The sequence below is a fragment of the Acanthopagrus latus genome, chromosome 2 (assembly GCF_904848185.1).
Source record: "Acanthopagrus latus isolate v.2019 chromosome 2, fAcaLat1.1, whole genome shotgun sequence".
Taxonomy (NCBI): domain Eukaryota; kingdom Metazoa; phylum Chordata; class Actinopteri; order Spariformes; family Sparidae; genus Acanthopagrus; species Acanthopagrus latus.
The window spans coordinates 15,402,186-15,424,287 of NC_051040.1; the positions used below are offsets into that span (position 1 = coordinate 15,402,186).

Here is a 22,102-nt window from a genome sequence, read left to right on the forward strand (position 1 = left end):
CAAGAGGTTGGTTTGTCCTCCTGTCTCCGTTTCATCCTGTTTTCCTTGTTTCCTCCTGTATGTATTTTAATTTATTTTTCAGTTTGTTTTGCTTTTCTTAACTACAGAGACAACTCACAGGTCTGACTGGGATCGTAATCACTCACTAATGGCCAATGTCAGAACCAATCAACGTCTCAGCTGGAACGGGGCTTCTGGGTTGGGTCCGTCTGCAGGCTGTTGAGTGAACATGACGCAAGAAACATTAAGACCGTTGATTAATCTGGAAGCTGCACACTTTTACTTTGAGGCAGCTTATCTTGGTTCTAATAGCCTCCATCATATTTGCCAAGGCCAAGACGATGAGCTGTCATAAAGAACTGCACAAGGTTTGTAATAAAAGAAAGCCTTTAGTAACCTCTCATCATTCAGAGAGGAAGGATTCAGTTGACCAGAAAACAAACAAAGGAAACTGACTACTGGCCCTGCTAAAGGACCAGATGGAAGGTTAGCTTCCATAAAAGGAGCAGGTCTAGACGCTCTCTGCCAGAGACAAAGTAACACACAAGGCCTTTTATAGCTTCTTGCACTGCTCGTGCGTATCCCTGTTGTGTCATTAAATGCTCAAACAAATGCTGTTTTTCAAGTGTCCAAAGGTTCGGAACAGGATTTCCCATGATCGTATCGGACGGAGTTTCCCTTAGCAAGTTGAAAAAAAAAAAAAAAAAAAAAAAAAAGCTCAGCTCAGATGGGGAGGATGAGGCACAAGGCAAGGAAGGAAATACTGTTGATGTTGTTCAGGATCGCAAAGCTTTTGTGTGTCATTGTCACTGAAGTGGCTGAGGTAATGGGAGGCTCAGCAAGTGAGATCGTGTTCATGTAATTGGAATGAGTTCGGGAAATTGGAAAACCCTGGTGATGCATGAAAGGTCACAATGATGAAAATTGACTGCAATCGTTTTCACTTCCCTCTCTCTCTCTCACACACACACACAGTCACAGAGAGTTTTCTAAGGACAGAGAAAAGTTTTTTTTTCCTTTGATATCCTAATTTTATAAAAAAAATTCTTGAGAATTAATTCAAATTTTAAAAAAGGGAGAGAGGAAAAAAGAGTGAGCCCATTGAAATGAGCTAAACATACAGTGACTAAACTGAACAGCAGGAGAGAGTTTTTCTTTTTTTACCCTCTTAGCTTTATTTATAAATGTAAGTCTTAAGGTCTGTGCACATATAAAAACTTCATAACTGCTTGTAGTTTATGCAGACCTGAGGGTAAGAAAGCAGAGATGTAGCAAGCAAACACAGAAGATGGAATATTCCCTCGCTGTGGCCAAACTAAATCCAACTGATGTCGATACAGCAAAGAAAAGGAATAGCTCTTATTCATCAAATGTTTTTTTTTTAGTTTATAAAAGATTTAAATAACTTACCTGTCCTTTTATAGCTGTTAGAATTGTATTAAATGTATTAAATAATCTCAGTATCAAAATAATACATCTACTACATATATATATAAATACACATATACATATTTAGTGTCTAGTGTACATAGCATTTCTATTATATTTTATCTATTTATTTGAGTATGTCATTTTTCATTTTATTTTATTTTTCTCTTAGTTAATTCCTTCCTCATGCTGCTGCTTTTTCTTATTGTTTGCACACAGTTCCCTTCTAAGTTGAATTTCTCCCATCTTGTCTGATCTTACCCCATAATATAATATATACATTATTTCCTGTGTGCCTAAATATATTGTGCACCTCTATTTTTATACTAAGATTAGTTGAAAAAAATACAATATTAAATGTATTTTCGCAAATTTCTCACATATTTCTTATATATAGTAAAATGTTTACACTGTATATATTTTCACTATTTCTTATTGTGTTGTCAATTTACATTTTATTCAGTTTCTCTATTGTTCAAAATTTTCTATTTTAGAAGGGGCTACTGTACTGTAATGTTCCAATTAAAAAAAAATACTGCATTTGAACAGTAAAGTACAAGTCATCTGTTTTATGGCTGCTCATATTGTATCTTTATCTGCAAATAGTTTGAGAATTGCATTATATGCAAAACAACACATACCATCTCCATTTGAGGAGGAAAATGTTATGACTCATACTGAATATAATGATAAAAAAGAATGCATTATTTTTATTTCATTAAGGAAATGCCATATTCATAAAGCAACATGCTGATGACCAATAAGAAATGTTGACAGTATAGTATTATTTAATAAGAAATATTTACTAATTATTTGCCTGAGGAAAGTCTGTCACCTTTTTATTTATTATTTTTTGTTCTTTTATTTTGACATTGCCTGGAGTTATTTTTGTATTTTTTTTCTCTGTACCTTTTGCCTTATATTATGCAACTGATGTTTGTATATTACAATTAATAGAAACAAATCAATAATAAATAATTTAAAAAAAAAACTAAATATCGCTTGTCTGTGAAGTTGCGCAAACTCACCGGAAGTAGTCACCGGTCACATGACACGACCAAAACAAACATGGCGGCTATAGTAAGGGCGATAAACATATCGAATATTTCGCTGGGCTTCTCTGAGTTCCTCCTAATTTCACCGGACTGTTTCACAAATCAAGTAGCTTGAATTGTGACTGTTCAATTTGTTATTTTTTTCCGGATCCAGAGAGCCAAAACGAAACCGAGGAAACTAAACGGAAGTGTCTATCTCTCGTTTGAACTTAAACATCCGCCTCTGTAACGCATGTGTTTACCATGTCAGCTCGTCGTTTCAGCCGAACAAATCTGAGGAAAACATGAAAACTGAACAAGTGACGGTGTGACTTACTGCTTCGTGTGACACGGGAGAGGCTAACGCCGTGGACAAAAATGTAGCTAACGTCTGAATAAATAAAGACGGCATGGACTTTGCCTTGGAGGCGACCTGAGGGCACCGAGTGGTAAACACGGACAGCTACACGACATACTACCATGGGTTTGGTGAACTTTGTGTTGTCCACCGTAGGAAAATGCCTGGACGCTGTCTGCCTGCTGCTGGACCTGAATTTCCTCGTCGTCCACGCCGTGGTGCGGACCATCCTGGCGGTTATACACTTCATACACAGCCTGCCGACCCTCCTCCTCTACTCGGTGCTGGAGCTGGGAAACCTACTGTTGTTTGGCTTGATGTCCATGGCGGAAGCGACGTCGAACATAGCCCAGGGGACCGTCACCGCGCTGGGGAGCTTGTTGCTGGCTCTGGAGGGGCTGCTGGAGAGCCTGAAGATGGTGGGCTACCTGTCCATGCACGTCCTGCTTCGTGGGAAGGAGCAGCTGTGTCGAGGTCTGCTGTCAGTACTGGAGGGCTGTGGCATCGCTGTGAGCCTGGTGGTGTATTTTGCAAACACCGTGGTCAACTATGCGCTCATTGCCACCCAGAATATCTACCTGGCGGCGGTCAGTGTGTGGCAGACGGTCTCCAGCCCACTGCAGAAGGTGCTGGAGCTCACGCTGACCTCCTTCACCTTTCTGTACAGCAGTCTGGTTGGGACTTCAGCTTTCCTGTGGTCACCCTGTAAACTAGTGCTGGACTTCCTGGTGTCACTGGTCCATATGTTTGTCAGCATCTTCATATTGAACATCTATGGCCTCCTACTCACTCTCACTATTGCTTTAACCACCACTGTCTACCTGAACCCAGAGCTGACCCGACAAGCTGCTGCGCGGATTTTGGATTATATGAACTCCTTTCCTGCGCTACGTCGACTTTATCTGGCTCTCTGCCGCCTTGGTTCAGCCTTGCAAAGCATGCCACACTTTGTACGTGTGGCCATGCAGCGCCTTCCCAGGATACTCCATCACCTCTACCTGTTAGAGAGAGGACTTTGGCAGCAGCTGTCTCGGCTCAGCAGCCAGCTACGTCTGAGTCTGAGGACACAGCTGCACAGGGACAACAACAACAGGGTAAGAGGCGATGGCGACCCCGGAGAGGAGAGGCGGGACCCACCGGATGGGAGAGCAGGAGATGGAGCCCAACAGGAGGTGCTGGATTTAGTTTTCCCCTCGTCAAGCACGGACAGACCGCTGAAGAAGCAGTCATCCTCAGGTAAAGATGGTAAACCTCTGCCTGCCGAGAATCTGCTGACTCTGCTGAAGGAGCAGGAGGAGAGGAAGAAGTGTGTGATCTGTCAGGACTGCACCAAGACGGTGGTGCTGCTGCCCTGCAGGCACCTCTGCTTGTGTAGAGACTGTACGAACATCCTGCTGAGGCAGCCCATCTACCAACAGAACTGCCCGCTCTGTCGGCACATGATCCTCAACACTATGGACGTGTATCTTTGAAGGGACCAAGGGACGTGGATCTGCGCGCGTCTGACCACATGGAACGGCATCTACATTTTAGGTTTTACCACCACTGCAATGTTGTCTGAGTTATGATTTGTGTTGTGTGTGAGGTTGTGTTAAAGGATAAGCCTGGTAATAGTCTACATTTTTCTTTCTGTCAGAAAAAACAGGCAACAGATTTTGTTGTATGTCTTTAAAAACAGGTCACAGTTATGTAGTTAAATTATAAGAGAAACAACTGGGCTCTGTAGTTTTTAACAAGCATGACTCAAATGGCAGTAAACACTGCAAGTGGGTGTAAAGTGATCTATGGGATTAAATGACAGTAAGAAATAGAAAATATCACCAGACCTACCTAGTGAACTTTTTGAGAACAGTTTGCAAGGAAAACACAGACAGTGTCCCAATTTCAAACTATCTACTAACTGTACAAAGTGTGTACTACTACTGTGTGTAGTACACTGCTTTTGAGGTTGGTATACAAGAAATGAATGCTGTTGAATCAAACAACATTGTTACAGTGCCACCACAGAACAAGCAGAACGTTTTTTCCAAAAACGTAACTGTACTGTTTCACCACCAGTCAATTATGTTGGTGCAGCCTCCTCAAGTCTTTTGTCAATGTTTTTGTTTACGCACGCACACTGGCTGCATTATTTAACCCATAATCACTCTGTAGTATGGATTTGGGACCCAGATGTGTACAGGCAAGATGCGCCTGTTTAAATATTCAGTATTGCCACGTTGATACTCAGGTCTCGTAGCCATGGTAACCCATCAGTGCCCTCCCTGATGCTGAAATGTTTACCACCGCTCCTGTCTTAAAATGTTGCGCTTTCAGTGGGCCGAGCTGTGACGAACTACAATTTGGTGCTTTAGCGCACAAGTCTACAAATGATTCCACACATGCTGAAGTGTGAACAGCAACACCTTCACCTTTTGTTTCGTTCTGTCTTAACAGCTTTTACTATTTAGATATATTTCTGTAAGTGATGACCACTTCAAACAGAGCTATGTATGGAGTAAACAAAGGGTGTTCTGTATTTAAAGAAAAGGTGGTTTGTACTTTTCCAGTCAGGCCTGATAAAATATAGCTTTACTCCATTTATTTGTTCTATTGATAGGACTTCTTCCAGTCTTCCATCAGAGGCATATTACAGTCACCACCAACACATAATCCATAAAACGTTTTCCCTTTCCTTTGTCATTGTAATAAAACATTGATTTTTTTGTTGTGTAAATGGACCATAAACTAATAACATTCTGGAATTTAATTTGCTTTTGTTTCTCAAAGTGTTGCTATTGATCTGTGTTTAAAGTTTACAGGGCACTGTTGTGACTCCGCAGCATGTCTTATTGTTGATGGTGAAGAGTCAGGTCTGTCACATGCCCTCATTTGTTTCTTTATTAATGTTCTTTTTTTTTCCTCGTAGTCATTGTATGATTTGATTAGTGCATTGTTTTTGCAGCCTGGAGATGAAATTAAGGTTGCAAATGATTTCCATAGACCAGACTGTAGTCATTTGTAGACTACTCCTCTAGGGTTGCGGTTGAGTGAAAACGGCTCATATGACCATCATCTGCTACTACCGGCAGTTTGTATGACACAATGTGAGACAATGGTATTTGAAGACGTGAATGTAACTTTTTAATAATGCTATGAATGCCTAATGCCAACTGGCAAGTCTTCTTTTCATAATAAAAGCAATCAATGAAGCTGTCTCATCTGATCTACCTCATCAGTAAAACATAATAATCCTTTATAAATGTTGTCATAGGACACATGTCGGTACATCAAATATAGATCTACACATGATTTTCTTGATGGATGACTTAAAGGTGCAATACATAAGAATGTAAGTCACCTGTCAAATTCTGCCTAAAACTGTTTGGGGGCAGCACCCCTAATTGCTGCTAACTGTAGAAGCTTTAGCTAGTCAGCACAGTTAGCCATACAGCTAGCAGTTTAGACCAGGATGTTGGTGTTTACACTACTAGCACACAAGCTTTTGAGCAGTATGTGCTGGGGCTAGCTGGCTAGCATGGTTGCAGGCTTTTATAAACCCCACAAGTAGGATTTATAATAATGATAGGTGTGCTAGCTGCACGGCTAACTGAGCTTAGCAGCGAATTGCAGCTACAAGTAGCAGCAGTAAGAGGTTGCTTTGGTCATATGCTGCCCGTTATTTGTGCGGAGTATCCATTTGACAGTTCTTGCATAGAAGCTGGATACACCTCTCAAAATCACTTAGATGATTAATTTGTAGTCGCTAATTAGTATTCCATTAAGCTGCTTCAGTTTGTGCATGTTGATTAAATGTCAGAATGCAATGGATTACAGGGACACTTGAACAGATAGCACCTGTGCTCTTTCTACTAGATTCCTACACAGAATAGAGAGCCACATTTCCATTTTAGAATCCTACCAACCTACATACTTTAAGCCCTAGCTTCTGTATCTTTTACCAAATTTGGTTTTAATGTGTCCACCATCTGTTCATAGCGTTCACGCTGCCAGCAGTATGCCCCCTGGGCTTTCATATGTAGTGGGCAATGCAGATTTTTACAACTGGGAAACAGTGAGAGGAATATCCACAGTTAACTTTCACTTGTCCTCGCCCTATTTGAAACTGGAGATAATGCAAAACTCCAGAGATAGTTCATCTTTCATGTCATGCATTTGTGAAGAGTGTTTGGAGGCTGTGGAGTCTGGGCGAGGGTGGGCCCCCAACGGTCATACGGGACCACTTCCAGCACCATATGACAATTCACCAGAGCTTTGTGGTGTATGAATTCATTCCCGTTCTCACTGTTCTCTCTAAAAATATCCCGAGCCTCATACCAGACATCTGCCCGGATAGAAACCAGGGTTGCGAGAGAAACTTTAAAAATGTATTAGGATACAGTCACTAATTACCTGTTAAAAAATGTATCACATCTTTTTCCAGAGTATAGTGAGCTTTTTTATTTTAATCCTGATTATGTGATCCCGTCACATGCATTCTGTTTCTCTCTAAGCCTGGATAAAACAAGGTATTCAGTGACATTTTTATACTATATATATTCTTTTTTACAGATTGAAGTTTTATGATTGATCGTCTCATCCAGCAACAGGATACATGGCCTCTCTTTATTACTGAGAGGTGTGTGCAGGTTTCTGCTGGATGACACCGAACTAAGCAGTTAGAGGTCAAATAACAAATTGAGGGGTGGTTGACTGTCTCCTGACCTGCGGGCCCAGCCGCAGCAGTGTTTATATGTTAGTCGTAAACGAGGCTGGTGTTAACAGAGGAGAGGAAGCTTAATGTCAGAGGAAGAGCAGAGAGGGGTAAACCAAAGGAGAGCTTTATACTCTCGGGATTCGACCTCTTCCTTTTGACCCCGGTGGTCCTGGCCGGGGAGCAGTGTGGGAAAATGTCAGACTTTGGTGCACTCTTCCCTGCCGCACTCAGACTCTCTGTTTAGGATCACTGTCTCCATTTCTTACTGTGGCTCTTTATTTCTCCATCATCTATAAATTGTGTGCTTTAATCTTGGTGTCTCAGCGAGTGGGAAAACCACTCCAAAAACCAGAAGCCATCATCACAGTGAGCATCTGCCCGGCTAAAATGTCAAAGACAAACAGTGTTGATCCAGGGGCGACCCTGACCTCTGACCCCCCTATGGGGGCTCATGAACGATAAGAGATTTTCACTGCATAGACGAGCTACAGGAAGGATTGTTTCTATTTCTAATATCAGCCATCCTGACATGACATGCCAGTGGCATCCATCATGATGCAAAGACAAAATGTAACATGCGAAAGGGGATCTGGTGTTGTTGCTTTGACTTGAGTCTTTTATTTTCATGCCACTAATTCTAGTCCACTTCTCACAAAACATGTTTTAAATATTAATTAAAATATAAAATATATACAAGTAAGGCTGAATTGATCAGTCAGTCACTTACAGAAAAAATTACCTGGCAACAACTTGGAATAATTTTAAGATATATATTATTGTTTGGACACAACAACTATTGTGAATACCTCATTTCATTGTAGGCTCTTGGTAATTGTGACAGCATCTCTCACTGTGTTTTCACAATCAACTGATTACAGCCGCTGTAAGTGTTGTTTTTAATTTCATCTCACTTTCTGTTTCAGCTCTCTTTCTCACTGTGTTTTCATCGCGTGGCATGTTTGGCAGTTATGATAAGCCGTCACTGGGAGTGCCAGAATTGGAAGCTTTCCCTGCTCTCTGTACGTTCACGAACAGACAGGACTGCTTCTCTTTACTGAAGTCTCTGTCCTGATTGGATTCATTGGGCAGGGATAGCAGAACATGTAGTTTCTATTTACCTGCATGAGACACAGACAGCGCTGATCAAACACTCTTAAAAGAGAACTTCCGTCAATTTAAACATACAGCATCATTGCTCAAGCTACCCTTGACTTTCCAGTACCGAAGACATTTGGTCCAACCATTACGTGGCTCCGTGAACACAGAGTTAGCATTGACAGATAACAGCATAGGGTCAGAACTTTACACTGTCTTTTAAGCTTCTTAACATGCTCCAAATCTCACCCCAAAAGTTATGCAACATCAGCAGACACCTTACAGCACAGCACTGTAGTGCGTATGACTCAAAATGAATTTAAAAAAGTAGTTAAAGCAGTGTGTTTGTGCAAGTAGCTACATACCTGTTTGGTGACATCCATGTCTTCCGGTAGCTAGACCAAACTAGTATATCCATCGAGCGTGCGCTTAACAGGCTTAACAGGCTATTGTAAGGCTCATGGCTCATGACAGGCTGTAACATGGACATGTACATTATGAACAGGAAAACAAAAATGCTGGAATACGTTTCTGTCTGCAAAATTCAAGTTTCCATCTCTGCCAGTGAGGGACAAACACAGGCTCGATGGATATACTAGTTTGGTCTAGCTACCGGAAGACAGGGATGTCAACAAACCTGTATGTAGCTCCTTGCACAAACACACTGTTTTAACTACGTTTTTATTGATTTTGAGTCATACGCACTACAGTGCTGTGTTGTAAGGTGTCTGCTGATGTTGCATAACTTTTGGGGTGAGATTTGGAGCATGTTAAGAAGCATAAAGCACAGTGTAAAGTTCTGACCCTATGCTGTTAGCTGTCAATGCTAACTCTCCGTTCACGGAGCCCTGTAATGGTTGGACCAAATGTGTTTGCATCTTCGGTACTGGCAAGTCAGGGGTAGCTTGAGCAATGAAGCTGCATGTTTAAATCGACCGAAGTTCTCCTTTAACAGTCATTACTGTTGGGGTATAAACCCTTAAACACTTATTTTAACAAGATATATAAATAACATTTACAGCAGCTTTAATGGAGAAAATAACCACTAGTGCTATAAAATCCAGCTTTTACTTGTTTGTAATGATAATACTCTAATCGGAATTAGAATCAGAATCAGAAATCTTTGTTTGTCCCAGCAGTGACAGAGCAAGAGCTGCTGTGACAGGCTGCCACTCACGCGGCTCCATCTTGGAACTATGATGTGATGATAGTTTAACAGTCATATGGGACATTTACTTTTAAGTACATTTTTCTAATTATAATCACACACTTTTACTTAAGTGAAATTTTCAGTGCAGGACTTTGACTTTTTTATTTTGTCAGTGTTGTCAATGTTTGCATTGTTTCTTCAGTAAACAAACTGAATGTGTCCTCCACCGCTGGATAAGACACACCAAGGAGAAAATCATGTGATTGAATTAAACTGTTGGACAGTAAAGTGACGAGGTGAGGGAGAAGAAGAAGAGGAGGCAGGCAGCTCATCACCCATGGCCTCCGTTCCAACCCTGACTCAACTGCAATGAAGAGGTTTGTCCTAATTAATCCAGATAATCCTGATAGCCTCGAGTAAATGCAGCGTGTGATGTAAGGGCCATGCAGAGATTCAGTCTGTGGGCTCCTGCAAGTCGGACGCTGGACGATAGCCATCAGGTCAGAGGGCTCATTACGGCGGTACTTGAACTTTCACCTTCAGACTGAAACGTGCCACTGTTCATTCAGAAAAAGACGGATGGCCCCGGGCTGAAGGGGTACTCAACAACTACTCACTGATTTAAATACTATTCACAGGTTTTTCAAAGCAAGTGTCTTTATGCTGCACCAACTTTTATTTCTAATGAGCAGAGAAGAGCACGTAAACTATGTGACTGAGGTTTTTAATCCATCTGGTTTAGCATTTATTGAGGATTTTGTCCACATAAGTGCCTCCACTGTGACAGTAAGTGCCCTGAATTTGTCTTTTTTTCCCCCATGAAAATGCATAGTTGCCTTTTAATTTTGTGTATTTCTCTTAAATATTCACAAATCACAGTCTCAGTAGGCTTTATGAGCTGCACAGTGAATGACATCCTCTGTGATTAGACCCTTGATTCAGGTGTGGAAGAAAAAACATGTTTCAAATGCTAAATATCTGGTTTTGAAAGAAATCACTTAATTTCCTTTCCTAGTTGTAAATTGTGAATATTTGCTAGAAGAAGAATATTATGAATATATACTGGACTCCCTGGATTGTTGCTGGGCTGAATGATAACATCCTGATGTATTTTACACGTGTGTGTGTGCACAGCCACTGTTGCCTGCATCATGGAGGCCCGTCAGGACTCAGACACTGCAGACAGAGCTGGTTGAAATGGAGAGTCCTGTCCACAAAGGCTGAACCACAAAGTCATGATGACACTCTCCTATGCAGATGCCCCTGCAGACAGTGTATGAGCAGCTGAACCATGATACAACACTGCCCCATGCTGGAAAACAGCGTTCACTTCTGGTTAGACAACTGGCAGCTGATTTGCACTGCAGAGAAATGTGAGATTGGCGAACTTGTTCACGGCTGTTGTCATTTTCAGCCGTTACTTTGATATCTACCCAGCGGCAGCATTTCAAATGTCAAACACTAATGCTTTTTGACGGCGACTGACCCGACCTACGATCCCAAAGCGTCAGTTGTGCATCATCACTCTCCTTCACCCAAACAGACGCCCCTTCCACCAATGAGCACTCTGTAGTTCAGGGAGTGATGTCACTGTCTGCTTGGCCATCGCCTTAAAGCAGTTAGAGAGCGATTCACAGGCCGTGAACTAATGGAAATAGCTTACTGATGCCAGGGGAAGATTGATTAACTCCCTGCTTCTCTCATTCTGCCCTAGAGGGAAAAGTTATGAGGATATATTTAAAGCTTAATTATGTGTAGGAGTCCCAAGGAGTTGAGGGAAAATAACATTTTCTCATGTGTGAGGGAGCGCAGCCCATTTGACAGGCACGGAGGGGCTGAGTCTGAAAAGAGGCTATTTCGATAAAATCATCCGTGTTATTGTTTTAAACTACAGTGACGGGAAGAAGGAGATGACTCGCCCCGACAAGCTCAGCGTACTGAAGTGCAGCTGGAGAGTCTGTCGAGGTACTTACAGCATTTGGTGAAATCATTAGAAGAGAAATAAACAGAGTAAATCCAGTGGAAAGTGAACATTTTCCAGCCCTTTTCATTATGGTATTTACTTTGGTAGTACTTTGCTTTTGGGGATAAAAAAAAACAGAGTTTGGTGTCGAATTTTATTGATTAAAAAAAGTGCCACACTGAAGCTGATTGATCAGGCAGTGGTGGAAAGTGACTGTACTTTCAAGATTTTTTTTACATCTAGGGAAATATTGGAGTTTTACAATAGTAGATTATTTCACAGTTACGGTGGCTAGTTAGTGTTCAGAATATGATTTTACATTTCTAAAACATATGACAAAATTATAAAACATGATGCAAAAGATTAAACCAGTGGTTGCTAACCTTTTCGGCTTGTGAGCAGTGTCTGGACGGAGGCCATTGTCATGTTTTAGATGTTGATGAGCTGTTAGTAGTTCCATCTTATAGATAGTTAAACAAGTTGAGGTTTAATGGGGTTGAATTACCTAATAAAAGGATTAGAGTAAAGAGTCCCTGGCTGCCCCTCCAGAGGACAAAACTTGGTGAAGTGCCCTGTCTTCACTATAAATACATCACGAGTTTCTGCGGGGTGGTGTCCCCCCGTAAAGTGAGTCAGATGTCAGCCGTGTGTTTTGAAAACTGTGATGATTTATTCATTTTTCCACGTCCACTGTGCATCGATGTGACATAAAAGTGCTATAATAGCGTAGAAGCTGTTTGAATGTGTGATCTGGAGTTGGCTGGAAGCTGCTGTCACAACATCTGTTACAAGAATTAAGTGACATAGCAGTTTGAAAAAAAGGCTGCAACAGTGAATAAGCATTACTGCGGTACCTCACACTTCACCAGCACAGTATGTGCTATTCATGTAACATTGTCTGGTGTGTTTTTAAACTAATTACACAAATACAGATGTACCGTGTCACATCTTATTCACTTGTGTCTCTCCAGAACTTCTCATATTAAGAAAAATAGGGAAAAGAGGTTGTGGTTCATTTCCCAAAGTGGGGTATGACTTTTTTTGTTTCGTTCATGAGCACATGTCATGCAAACACAGCAGAGTTTTTCCAGTCGGAATACACCAGGAAGCCGGTGAATGTGCTGTCTGTCTTTGTACTGGAGTAAAAGCCATTGTACTCAGACAGAGCCATCTGGACCCACACCTGGTCACCAGGGATGAGGTGGAGCAGGGAGCCGCCTGACAGAGACACTGGTTTGGGCCAGTTGCCATAGAACTGGAAATAAGATGCCACCGCGTGTGAGTTCTTCATCAGGTCGAACTGGAGGCTGGCGCGGTAGACTGTTGCGTGGACGGAGAAGTAGTAAACTCCAGGAACTTTGCAGGTGAAGCGTCCTGTCTCTGTGCTGAAGTCACCTTGTTCGTTGAGAATGATCTTGTCAAAGCGGACTGCTTCGCCTGCAGTGAGGGGCAAAGTGCGGCCTTCTGATAATTTGGCGCTGAAGGCTGATTTGGGCGCCACTGCACACTCACCGTCCTGCCCCCTCTCCCCCTTTACTCCCGGGTCGCCTCTGTCCCCAGTCAGGCCTCGTGCTCCTGTCTCACCTGGAGGAAGAGGAGCAGCGATATGAGCAGACATGTTTCGGGTACCCACATACACAGTACATCAGTCAAATAAAGCACCTTGATCTCCCCTGTCCCCTTTCTCTCCCTTCTCCCCCGGTGCAGCATCTCTCCCGTCCCTCCCGTCTCTCCCCGGCTGACCAGGACTGCCATGTACTCCAGGAGAGCCTGGGATGCCAGGGTGACCAGTGCACAGACTGGGAGGGATCTTGTTGTCTTCTAACTGGTTGGAAAGATGGACTTGGAGGATGAGGAGGGAGTTCAGCAGGGGCAACAGCCTGAGTGAGGTCATTGCAGTGTCAGGGCTGAGAGAGAAAAGAGGAATATGGAAAATGTATAGTTTACAAACAAGTCTGTGTGGGAGTAACACCAAACTGTGACCTGGACTGCTTACAATGGGATAATAGTGATCAGATTAAACAAAAGTGCACCACAGATGCCACTATAAACATCGCTCCCAGTCACACATTATCAGATTACAGAAGCAGGGAACAGCATGTGTAAACACACTGAAAGGAGTGTTTTACTGTATGACTAATGCACCTACAGTATAATATTCAGTTTGCCTTCTTGTCAAACATACTGCAGCACAGGGTTACACAGGTTTCAGTTTAGTTTCAGTTAAAGGGAGTCAAACAAACAAATCTAATGACTCTCAGACAGGCCTGTCATAAAACAAGACTCTGATCAGTGTTAAGATTCAAGCACAGTGACATTTTGTCCCAAAACTTTCAGTACAAATGGCAAAAGTTGGTTTAGTTTTCGCCTGCGTCTGTGTGTTGGCTGGTTGGACGGTTGGTTGGTTAGTTGGATGGTTGGTTGGTTGGTATCATATTTAGGTTGCTGGTATACAGTTTGATGTGGATTAAGGAGACTGATGGGCTTTGGCAGAGGTATGCGCTCTACTGAGTGCAATTTGTGTGTCAAATGCATTGATAGTGTCTATTTAATCTATTCTATCTATTTGATAGTCTCATATGTAGCAAGAAAGACCATTCTCAAGTTCTGGATTCCTAAGGGCAACCCTGCACTTATCTATTAGTCAAAGGAGCTACTGAGACTGGTCCACCAGGGAAAGCTTACCTACACCTTTCAGGACAATTTTAAAAGGATTTGTTGTAATATGGAAACCAGTATTGGACATGGTGCAGCCCTGGACTTCACCCTGCCTTGTTAAAAACATTGGAACTGACTATCAGTGAGTCCTGCTGTTTTTGTGTTTTGTTAAGGCTGTTCATAAACTATGAAAGAGTGGTTGTGTAACTAGGGACTCAGTAATAATAATAATAATAAAAAAGAACCATTTATTTAATAGCTGTAACAAAAAGTGGAGTCCTCTTACTGACATTTGACTGCAATGTAAACACCCTCAAGAAACTTGTATTTATTAACACAGGTGCAGTTTCTGGCTCCAACCAGTGATTTGGCTTCCTCAAGTAAAGGGTTGAGAGTTATGATGCTCAGAACAGCATGCTCTGTTTCAGGGAAGGCATGTGGCAGGATTAGCAGGACAGACTGATTTTTACATCTGCAAAAGTTGAATCTAAACACCCGAAGCTCTGAAATAACATCCAGTCATTTTTCATTACACAGTGGTTTAAATATACAGAATGCAAAGATCACTTTTAACACATCATTTATATGCAGGCTTATTTCTGTCATCCTGAATTGAAATACATGATTTTTTTCTGATGACCAGATCTGCATTTCCCCATCAGTAACCTTCCTCACACTTTGTTTGAAGGGGTGTTCATAAGACTGGAATGACACCAAAACATGAAGAAGTCTGTATGAATGTTCACGACGGCCATCTCCAAGCGTTACTCAGTCAATTATGTAACTGTCAATGCAGTTTTGTTATGACACCGTACTTAAGCAACAACTACAACTCCCTGTTGTCAAACCAGCCTTATGAAAAGACCAAATTGCACCGCCAAGTTGCTGAGGTCCAGAAAATTAATCATTACATTGTTACAAAGGCAATTTGCAGTGTAATAACACCTAATGACACTTTAATGACTTCTCGGTGACAAGTCCAAATTGTCCCGCCGCAGTTGAAGTCAAGAATAATAACTGTGACAGTATTATGATGGCCATGACACCCAATGTCAAAACCAACCACACGTGACAGTCCAAAGTAATGGTTTTATCTTGAAGTGGTCAGCATGAATAGAGTCATGAGAATCTAAGCCTTCTGACAGTGTGTGGCATGGCAGTACACTTAAATCAAGGTGTTTGTCTATTTCCTTCACTGTGTTTGTATTGTTTGGTGAACCAGCCGGACAGCCCACAGCCTCATTCACATTCATTTAGTCACATTCGCCAATAATGAAACACGCTGTTCTTGTGGATTTCTCTGGGAAGTACATTACATGTTAATGTGGAAATCTTACTTTATCTTTAAAGTTTTCACAACAAAGACACGTTTGCATTAAAAGTGACATAACTGACCGAGTGACGTTTCTGTGAGGGTAAAATGCAGAGTTTGCTGTGTTACGGGAATGGAAACAACACAACTTCCTGAAGTAATGATGAATCACGTCTTCAAAACAAAACACTGCGCTCTGGTTTCTAAACAGGCGTATCCAATAAAAGCTTGATGAGATGCTGAATGCCAGACGACCGACTCATAAATTATTCACAGTGACAACTCAAAGTTAGAAGGTCCATCTTCAAAATCTCTGTCTCTTCCTGTCTATCCTCAGCCTACCCTAGAAGTATGTATCAAGCACCCTAACTCACAATGTTTTCCTTGCTTGGTCAGCAGCTCGTCTCCACTGTCGCCCTGCTCGGCGGTCAGGACAGGCGTCACAGGACCATAAACTGAGCTGATGAGCTGAGCAGGACGACTCATAACTGTCTGACACTCTCGGTTTGTAGCGGGACTCCAACTTTATGGCTCACTAATGAAAACTTGCTGTTCGTGGTGTGTGACAATGATGATAAAAGTTTACGTTTTTGGTCGTCTTACTGCTTCTAATTGAAAGTGACAGTTTGCATCCACAAAAAAAGAGACAGACAGAGGAGGATTAAGAGGAAAGAGAGAAACAGTGAGGGGGGAAAAGGGAGGAGGGAGGGGAAAAAATGCATGTCAGCATTCCTGGCAGAAGGGGAGAGCAGACAAGAGGACAAATACTGAGTCTGAACAGCTGTCTGCAACCACTCCTCAGTAGCCCTTTGATGATTAGAAACATGTTTTGCTGCACAAAAACTGAACCCGATCACTGAACTGGAGTCTTGATTTCAGTAAGTCGATTGAACACCTGGACTTTGTGCCACCTGGGACGATCAAGATGAACTTCTACAGGCGGGTCAAAGATCTGAGTTCTCTGAAAATCAGACATGAGTAAAAGTTTGGCATGTTTTCTTTAGACCAGATGGAGTTCAGTGACATAATCCACATTTACTGTAACACAATATCAGGCGGTTAAAGCTGCCCATTTATTTCAACCCTGTGTCGCTGGATGAGGCCTTAACCTGGTGGTGGAAAGTTCTGTAACTAAAGTACAGTTACTCAAGTAACTTTTAAATACTCAGTGATGGAATGTAATTAAAGTACTGTACTATGAGGAACTTGTACTTTACTTGAGTAATTCCTTTTTCTGCCAATTTATACCTCCACTTAACTACATTTCAACAGGAAATATTGTTGCTGACACTTTTTACTCTAGTTACCTTAACACTTTACATTAAGATACACAGATAGTTACTGAGGAGTAAGTAAGGTATGAATCAGTAATGAATCGTGTTTTAGTTACTCCTCCTAGCTGTGATTCAAGGAATATTTAGAAGATGATGATGAGTTAATGAGAGATAATGAATCATTAGGTAATGATTAGTTTGTCAGCTCTCTCTTTTTTTAGTCCCTTTGTTGTAAAATGTGACCTTAGTTATTCGTTAATAAAAAGACAATGATTTGAATACTGAGAAAAATTCTGAATAACTGATAATATAAATGTAAATGTATAATTTGACTTTCACTCTAACTTTTGATACTTAAGTACATTAATTGCCAAAGAAAATTATTTTTGATTCTTGTGTACATTTAGTATACAACAAGTTCTTACAACAAGTTCTTTCGGTGACTTTTACTTTCACAATTAATATTCTAACACAGTATCTTTATGTATGACTGATAAAACTTATAATTTACTTGCTTCTACCTACTCAACAATTGTGTATTTTCCACAGAGCTTAGAAATATTGCCACTTGAACCAGCAACATCATTAAACATGCTTTAACTTGAATACATCAGAAAGAATAATATGTTCATTTAATATATAACAATTCAACACTGACAGGGTTGACAGTTTTGATATTTTAAGTACATTTTGCCGATATATACAAACTTTCACAGTCAAGTAAGTAAGTCCTTTTACTGTGGTATTCCCACTTTGTGCCGAAGTAGAGGATCAGAATACCACTGCCTTAAAGCTCTGTGCAGTCATGCACTACACACAGTGATGCACTTTGGTGGTCTAAAAAGGAAAAAACTATGCCGGTTCTTCTGTCTTTTCAGCCCTGCACACTGTCATGTGTAGATTTCACCTGTGTGACCTGAAATTCAAGAACCAAAGAGCAGCTTTAATCTCAGCAAACTAACTTACCAGATGATGTCGCAAAGTCTTTTAGAGCTGCTGCTTCTGCTGCCGAGTGTCGACCAGAATCCAGTATAAGCTGTTTCTCCCGACCAGCGAGTGTGGCTGGGAAAAACTGAAAGGAAATGGTAATGAAATCCAATTAGAAAGTGGGGTGGGTGGGAGAGGGTGGAGGAGAGCGAGAAAAGGGAGGATACAGAGGGAAATATTTGATGTTTATCCAGCACAAATATTCAGAGGAATATTCAACTGTAGCAAAAAAAAAAATCAATACAAAAGGAGGGATGAGAAGAGTAATGAGGTGGATGATAAATGGAGGAATGTTAGGGAGATTGCATAACAGTGTCAGTGAGCCTTTCCAAGACATTACCAGAGAGAGTTCAGAGGGCTGTGGTCAGAGAAAGGCACCACAACAAGCTGCAGCTGAAAATGAGCCGTTCCTCCTGGCTCTAAAGAAAAGAATGGCAAAAAAAGAAGACAACTGTCAGCTCACATTCACATATTCTTCCCTCTCCTCCATGAGTTTTACTCTCTGCCTCCAGGATGAGGTGATCGGCTCCATTTCTCTGATAATATCAGGACAGATTCTCTGACAGTAAATCTTCTATTCCCTATAATCTTTCAGCTGCAGCGCTAAGTTGATAAAGCAAGAGGTCTTAATATCTTTTTGGCAACCAAAGCTCAACTTGAGCTGGTGACATTTCACAGCTCCTTTGAATTCAAGCCAGTGGAAACATGTTAGCGCTGTTATCGTGCAGCAGCGACCCCAAATGGGCCAGAACCGTGCCAAAACCAGACGTGATGGTTAAGCAGTGTGAGATCTCGGTCTGTCGAGTGTAATCTCTGTGGGAGAAGAGAAAAGGGAACATAAACAGGATGAAGACTTGGAGCGGGGCTCTGTTTTTGTACAATGCAAGGGTCAGCGATTACATTCAAACATTCAGCACAAACATGTTTTTTGAGCATTGGAAACACAGGCCTATGATATGTTTGTTTAGGTTTAATGAGCAAACAAATAACTTCCTCCCCTAAAAAGACTGTATTTCTTCATTCAACTAGTCTCTAATGGGGGTGTGAAAGCAGACAGAAATGGTGCAAGGCTGCCGGCCAGACTGGATCTCCAGTCAGCCTTTGTTTCCCTGGAGACAATCCATTAGATTGTGCAGTCAGCATTTACTTGATGATAATATGTTTAGTTAAGCAGTAAACGTATTTCTTTAAACATTAATGGGTGGAGATATGGCAGATGGCCAGAATAAACATTGGCTAGTCACATTTCTGCAAAACCCCATAAACGATAAAACTTTCAGCGTCTTTATGTTGCAACTTCACGTTTCTTTCAATTTTCTGTTTTTCTTTTCTTGTCACAGCTCTGTCCTTACACTCTGATTAGGTTTATACAAAAAAAAAAACCCTCTCGTTTATGGTTTGGAAAAAATGATGGTTTGCCTCAAAATACCTGTTTTGGTCTCTACAAACACAGAAGGATATTGCCACGACGTGTCCTTACAAACATCCGGTTTTGTGGCATGAATATGTACAGCCTAATACATTTAACTGTGCTCGGTTTTTACTGTTTTTTGAGTGTTTAAACTTCCATTTAAACATCCAGGACACCTTCCTAATTATAATATTGATCTGTTTTGTTGATCTGATCTTGCATGAATCTTCGAGGGTGGGCCGTTTAAGACGTTAAAGCGTTTTATTTACATCTACAATGGATTTGTGAAAAATCATGCAAACTATAAAAACTGGATTTGGCTCCAGTTTGCTAACCTCTGCAGTGACAGTTTAAATGCTGCAGAGTAAATCATTTCATCAGAATTCATTCAGTCTTTCTGTGCTATTATGACATTCTGAGGCAATTCAAATTATGTAATGAAAACGGGCACACGCCCTACAGTCCGTACACATATGAAGTGTTTTCCTGTAACATGTGCGGGCACACTGAGAACAAAGAGTGAAACCCTCCTGACTGAACACATGGCTCCGCTTAGTGTTTTAACAGTGAAACGCTGTTTTTATGGGAATGGCTTTCCTTTGAATTTGAGTCATCAGGCTGGTGTGAGGAGGCGGAGGGCTTTCAGCAGGCTCCTGTAGAGGCAGCGAGCTGTAACTGCAGAGTTAAGACGTGTTTTTAATTAGCAGCACCAGGATCAGCACATTCTATGTCTGCTACACTAATTTCCTGTAAGAATCCATAAACTGCTGCTCAGAGGGTTTACCATTAATTGAAGCCACTTGGCAATCTAACATTTTGAATTAATTTTCTGGTGGGTGGTGGCGGTGAACATTGAGCGAAAGTGTGACTGGGTTGGCTGAATAACAAGGCGGTGTTAGTTTGGTGGTCCGTGTTTCAGAGACGGTCCTACTCACCATGAAAACAAAGACATGCAGGGTATCGGGACCACACAAAGCTGTGAAGACAATGGGTCCACATCGTATAGTCTAATATGGCCCAAGCTCAAAGTGAACACTTCACACTTTTTCCTCTATGGAAATATCCAGACATCTGGCAAAAGAAATTGCTCTTTTGTGATCTCAAAAAAACTGAGCGTAACAGGAGCGAAAACTCATTACAGTTCATTATTTCCTTATTAACACATCTTTATGTAGTTATATGAAATATTCAAAAACATGTGCTTAGTTGGAAGAACAGCCAAAGAGCAAAATGCATAAAACAACACAAACTTGCATAAACTCCAAACTCCTGCTGGATTTGAAATCTCATTGGATGTAAGATGCATCAGTAAACTGGAGGCTGGCTGTCAGTAGCTCAGGGGAGACAAGAAAGAAGAGAGAGTGGGTCACTGGTCTACACCATCGCTCGTTGGCTGTTGTGGGTTCTAGGGTGGGCATAGAGACTCCTCAATGAGCTGTCAATCAAACAGCAGCCCTCTCAGGTTCTAGCTCATGTAGAGGGATCATGAAAAATGAAATAATACAAAAATAATTGTATACTGAATTATTACAATGGCTTTAAGTGTTGTCCAAAATTGAATATATACATAAATATGTTTGTTTCTTAAAACATTTATAGCTGTCGTGCAAAGTTCATGCAATTATTGCTAAAAGAACAAAAAGGCAAAAACACGGAAAGCTGATGTGATGAAGTTCATTCACTCATTGTCACCGCAAGGTCCATTAAGAAAAACCTGTATGTTGAAGTAAGCATGTATGTAACAATGTGATCCTACCCTCTCAGTGAAGATACACAGTGCAGAAACAAGTGGAAAGTGGGGCGGAGTGGCTGAGACGGAGACACTGTTCCCCCTGTTACAAGACACTGAACCATCAACAGGATTTCAAAGCTGTTACTTTAAGGTAGAAATGTGACATAATGTTGACTTAAGGATTCTCTTACCTGTTGGCTTTGATAGAGGTCATGTTACATGATAGCTGGAGTCTCAGTGCAGTTTTTTGCTGTTGTTGCTCTCTGACTCTGAAGACAGGGTGGAGCGGTGATTTGGGAATGTGAACAGCTAAGCTCCAAATGATGAGAATCAGGTGTGTGAACAGGAAGTGAACAGTCCTCAGATTATGTCAGAATTTAATGATGGAAACATCTTTTGTGTTTTGAATATAGACGATGGACATATGTATGCTGAACTCTGACTATGTTCTTAATCCATTTGCTTTTTTAAACATAATTTGTTGCATGTCTCAAAAGCACTATATAAATAAAATGTTTCATTATTATTAGAAATGGATTACCGGCATATCCAAAGACATAATGTGCACTGGTCATTGTTTTTTGGCTTATTTGTTGAGTGTGAAGGAAAACTACAAGTTAATGAAGCAGTCAAGCTCTTCTTAGTTTGGTACAAGAACTAAACTTGTATTCAGACAGTGTGCAGTTGTATGTTTCTTTTCAGTAAAGAAACTAGGCAGAAAAATATCTCCTTTCTTGACACTGTGTTTACTTATTAGAGTAGCAAACTCGCCGCTTTTACATCTCAGGGCTAGCTGCTTAGCATGCTACCTTTAGTAGATATATCTGCAATCACTTTTAAATGTTTTAAACTAACATTCTGACCAAATCTCACAAACTGCCACTTTGAGTAGAGTCACATTCGGTAAAAGTGAACTGAGAGTGGCTCAATTCCACAAGACCAACTGAATATGCTTCATAGTGAGATTGTCTTCAAACCCACTGATAAGTTTTTATAAACTTTGT

The 22,102-nt window shown here is 41.2% G+C and overlaps 2 protein-coding genes across 3 annotated transcripts; one reads left to right on the plus strand and one right to left on the minus strand.

Annotated features, from left to right (window-relative positions):
* The first annotated feature begins 2,449 nt into the window (after positions 1-2,449).
* Positions 2,450-6,017, plus strand: rnf26 (ring finger protein 26). Its single transcript, XM_037083764.1, has one exon. It carries the CDS (start codon positions 2,943-2,945, stop codon positions 4,290-4,292), a length of 1,350 nt encoding a protein of 449 aa, XP_036939659.1. The 5' UTR covers positions 2,450-2,942; the 3' UTR covers positions 4,293-6,017.
* Positions 6,018-12,372: 6,355 nt separating this feature from the next.
* c1qtnf5 (C1q and TNF related 5) lies at positions 12,373-21,431 on the minus strand. 2 transcript variants are annotated; one of them, XM_037087140.1, is made up of 5 exons: positions 21,290-21,431; positions 18,296-18,374; positions 17,935-18,040; positions 13,387-13,631; positions 12,373-13,308 (listed from the first exon to the last, which is right to left on the minus strand). In XM_037087140.1, exons 4-5 carry the CDS (start codon positions 13,616-13,618, stop codon positions 12,788-12,790), a joined length of 753 nt encoding a protein of 250 aa, XP_036943035.1. In that variant the 5' UTR covers positions 13,619-13,631; positions 17,935-18,040; positions 18,296-18,374; positions 21,290-21,431; the 3' UTR covers positions 12,373-12,787. The 2 variants fall into 2 exon arrangements, with proteins under 2 accessions (XP_036943035.1, XP_036943045.1); XM_037087150.1 differs by lacking the exon at positions 21,290-21,431 and adding an exon at positions 21,123-21,170.
* Between the last annotated feature and the right edge of the window lie 671 nt (positions 21,432-22,102).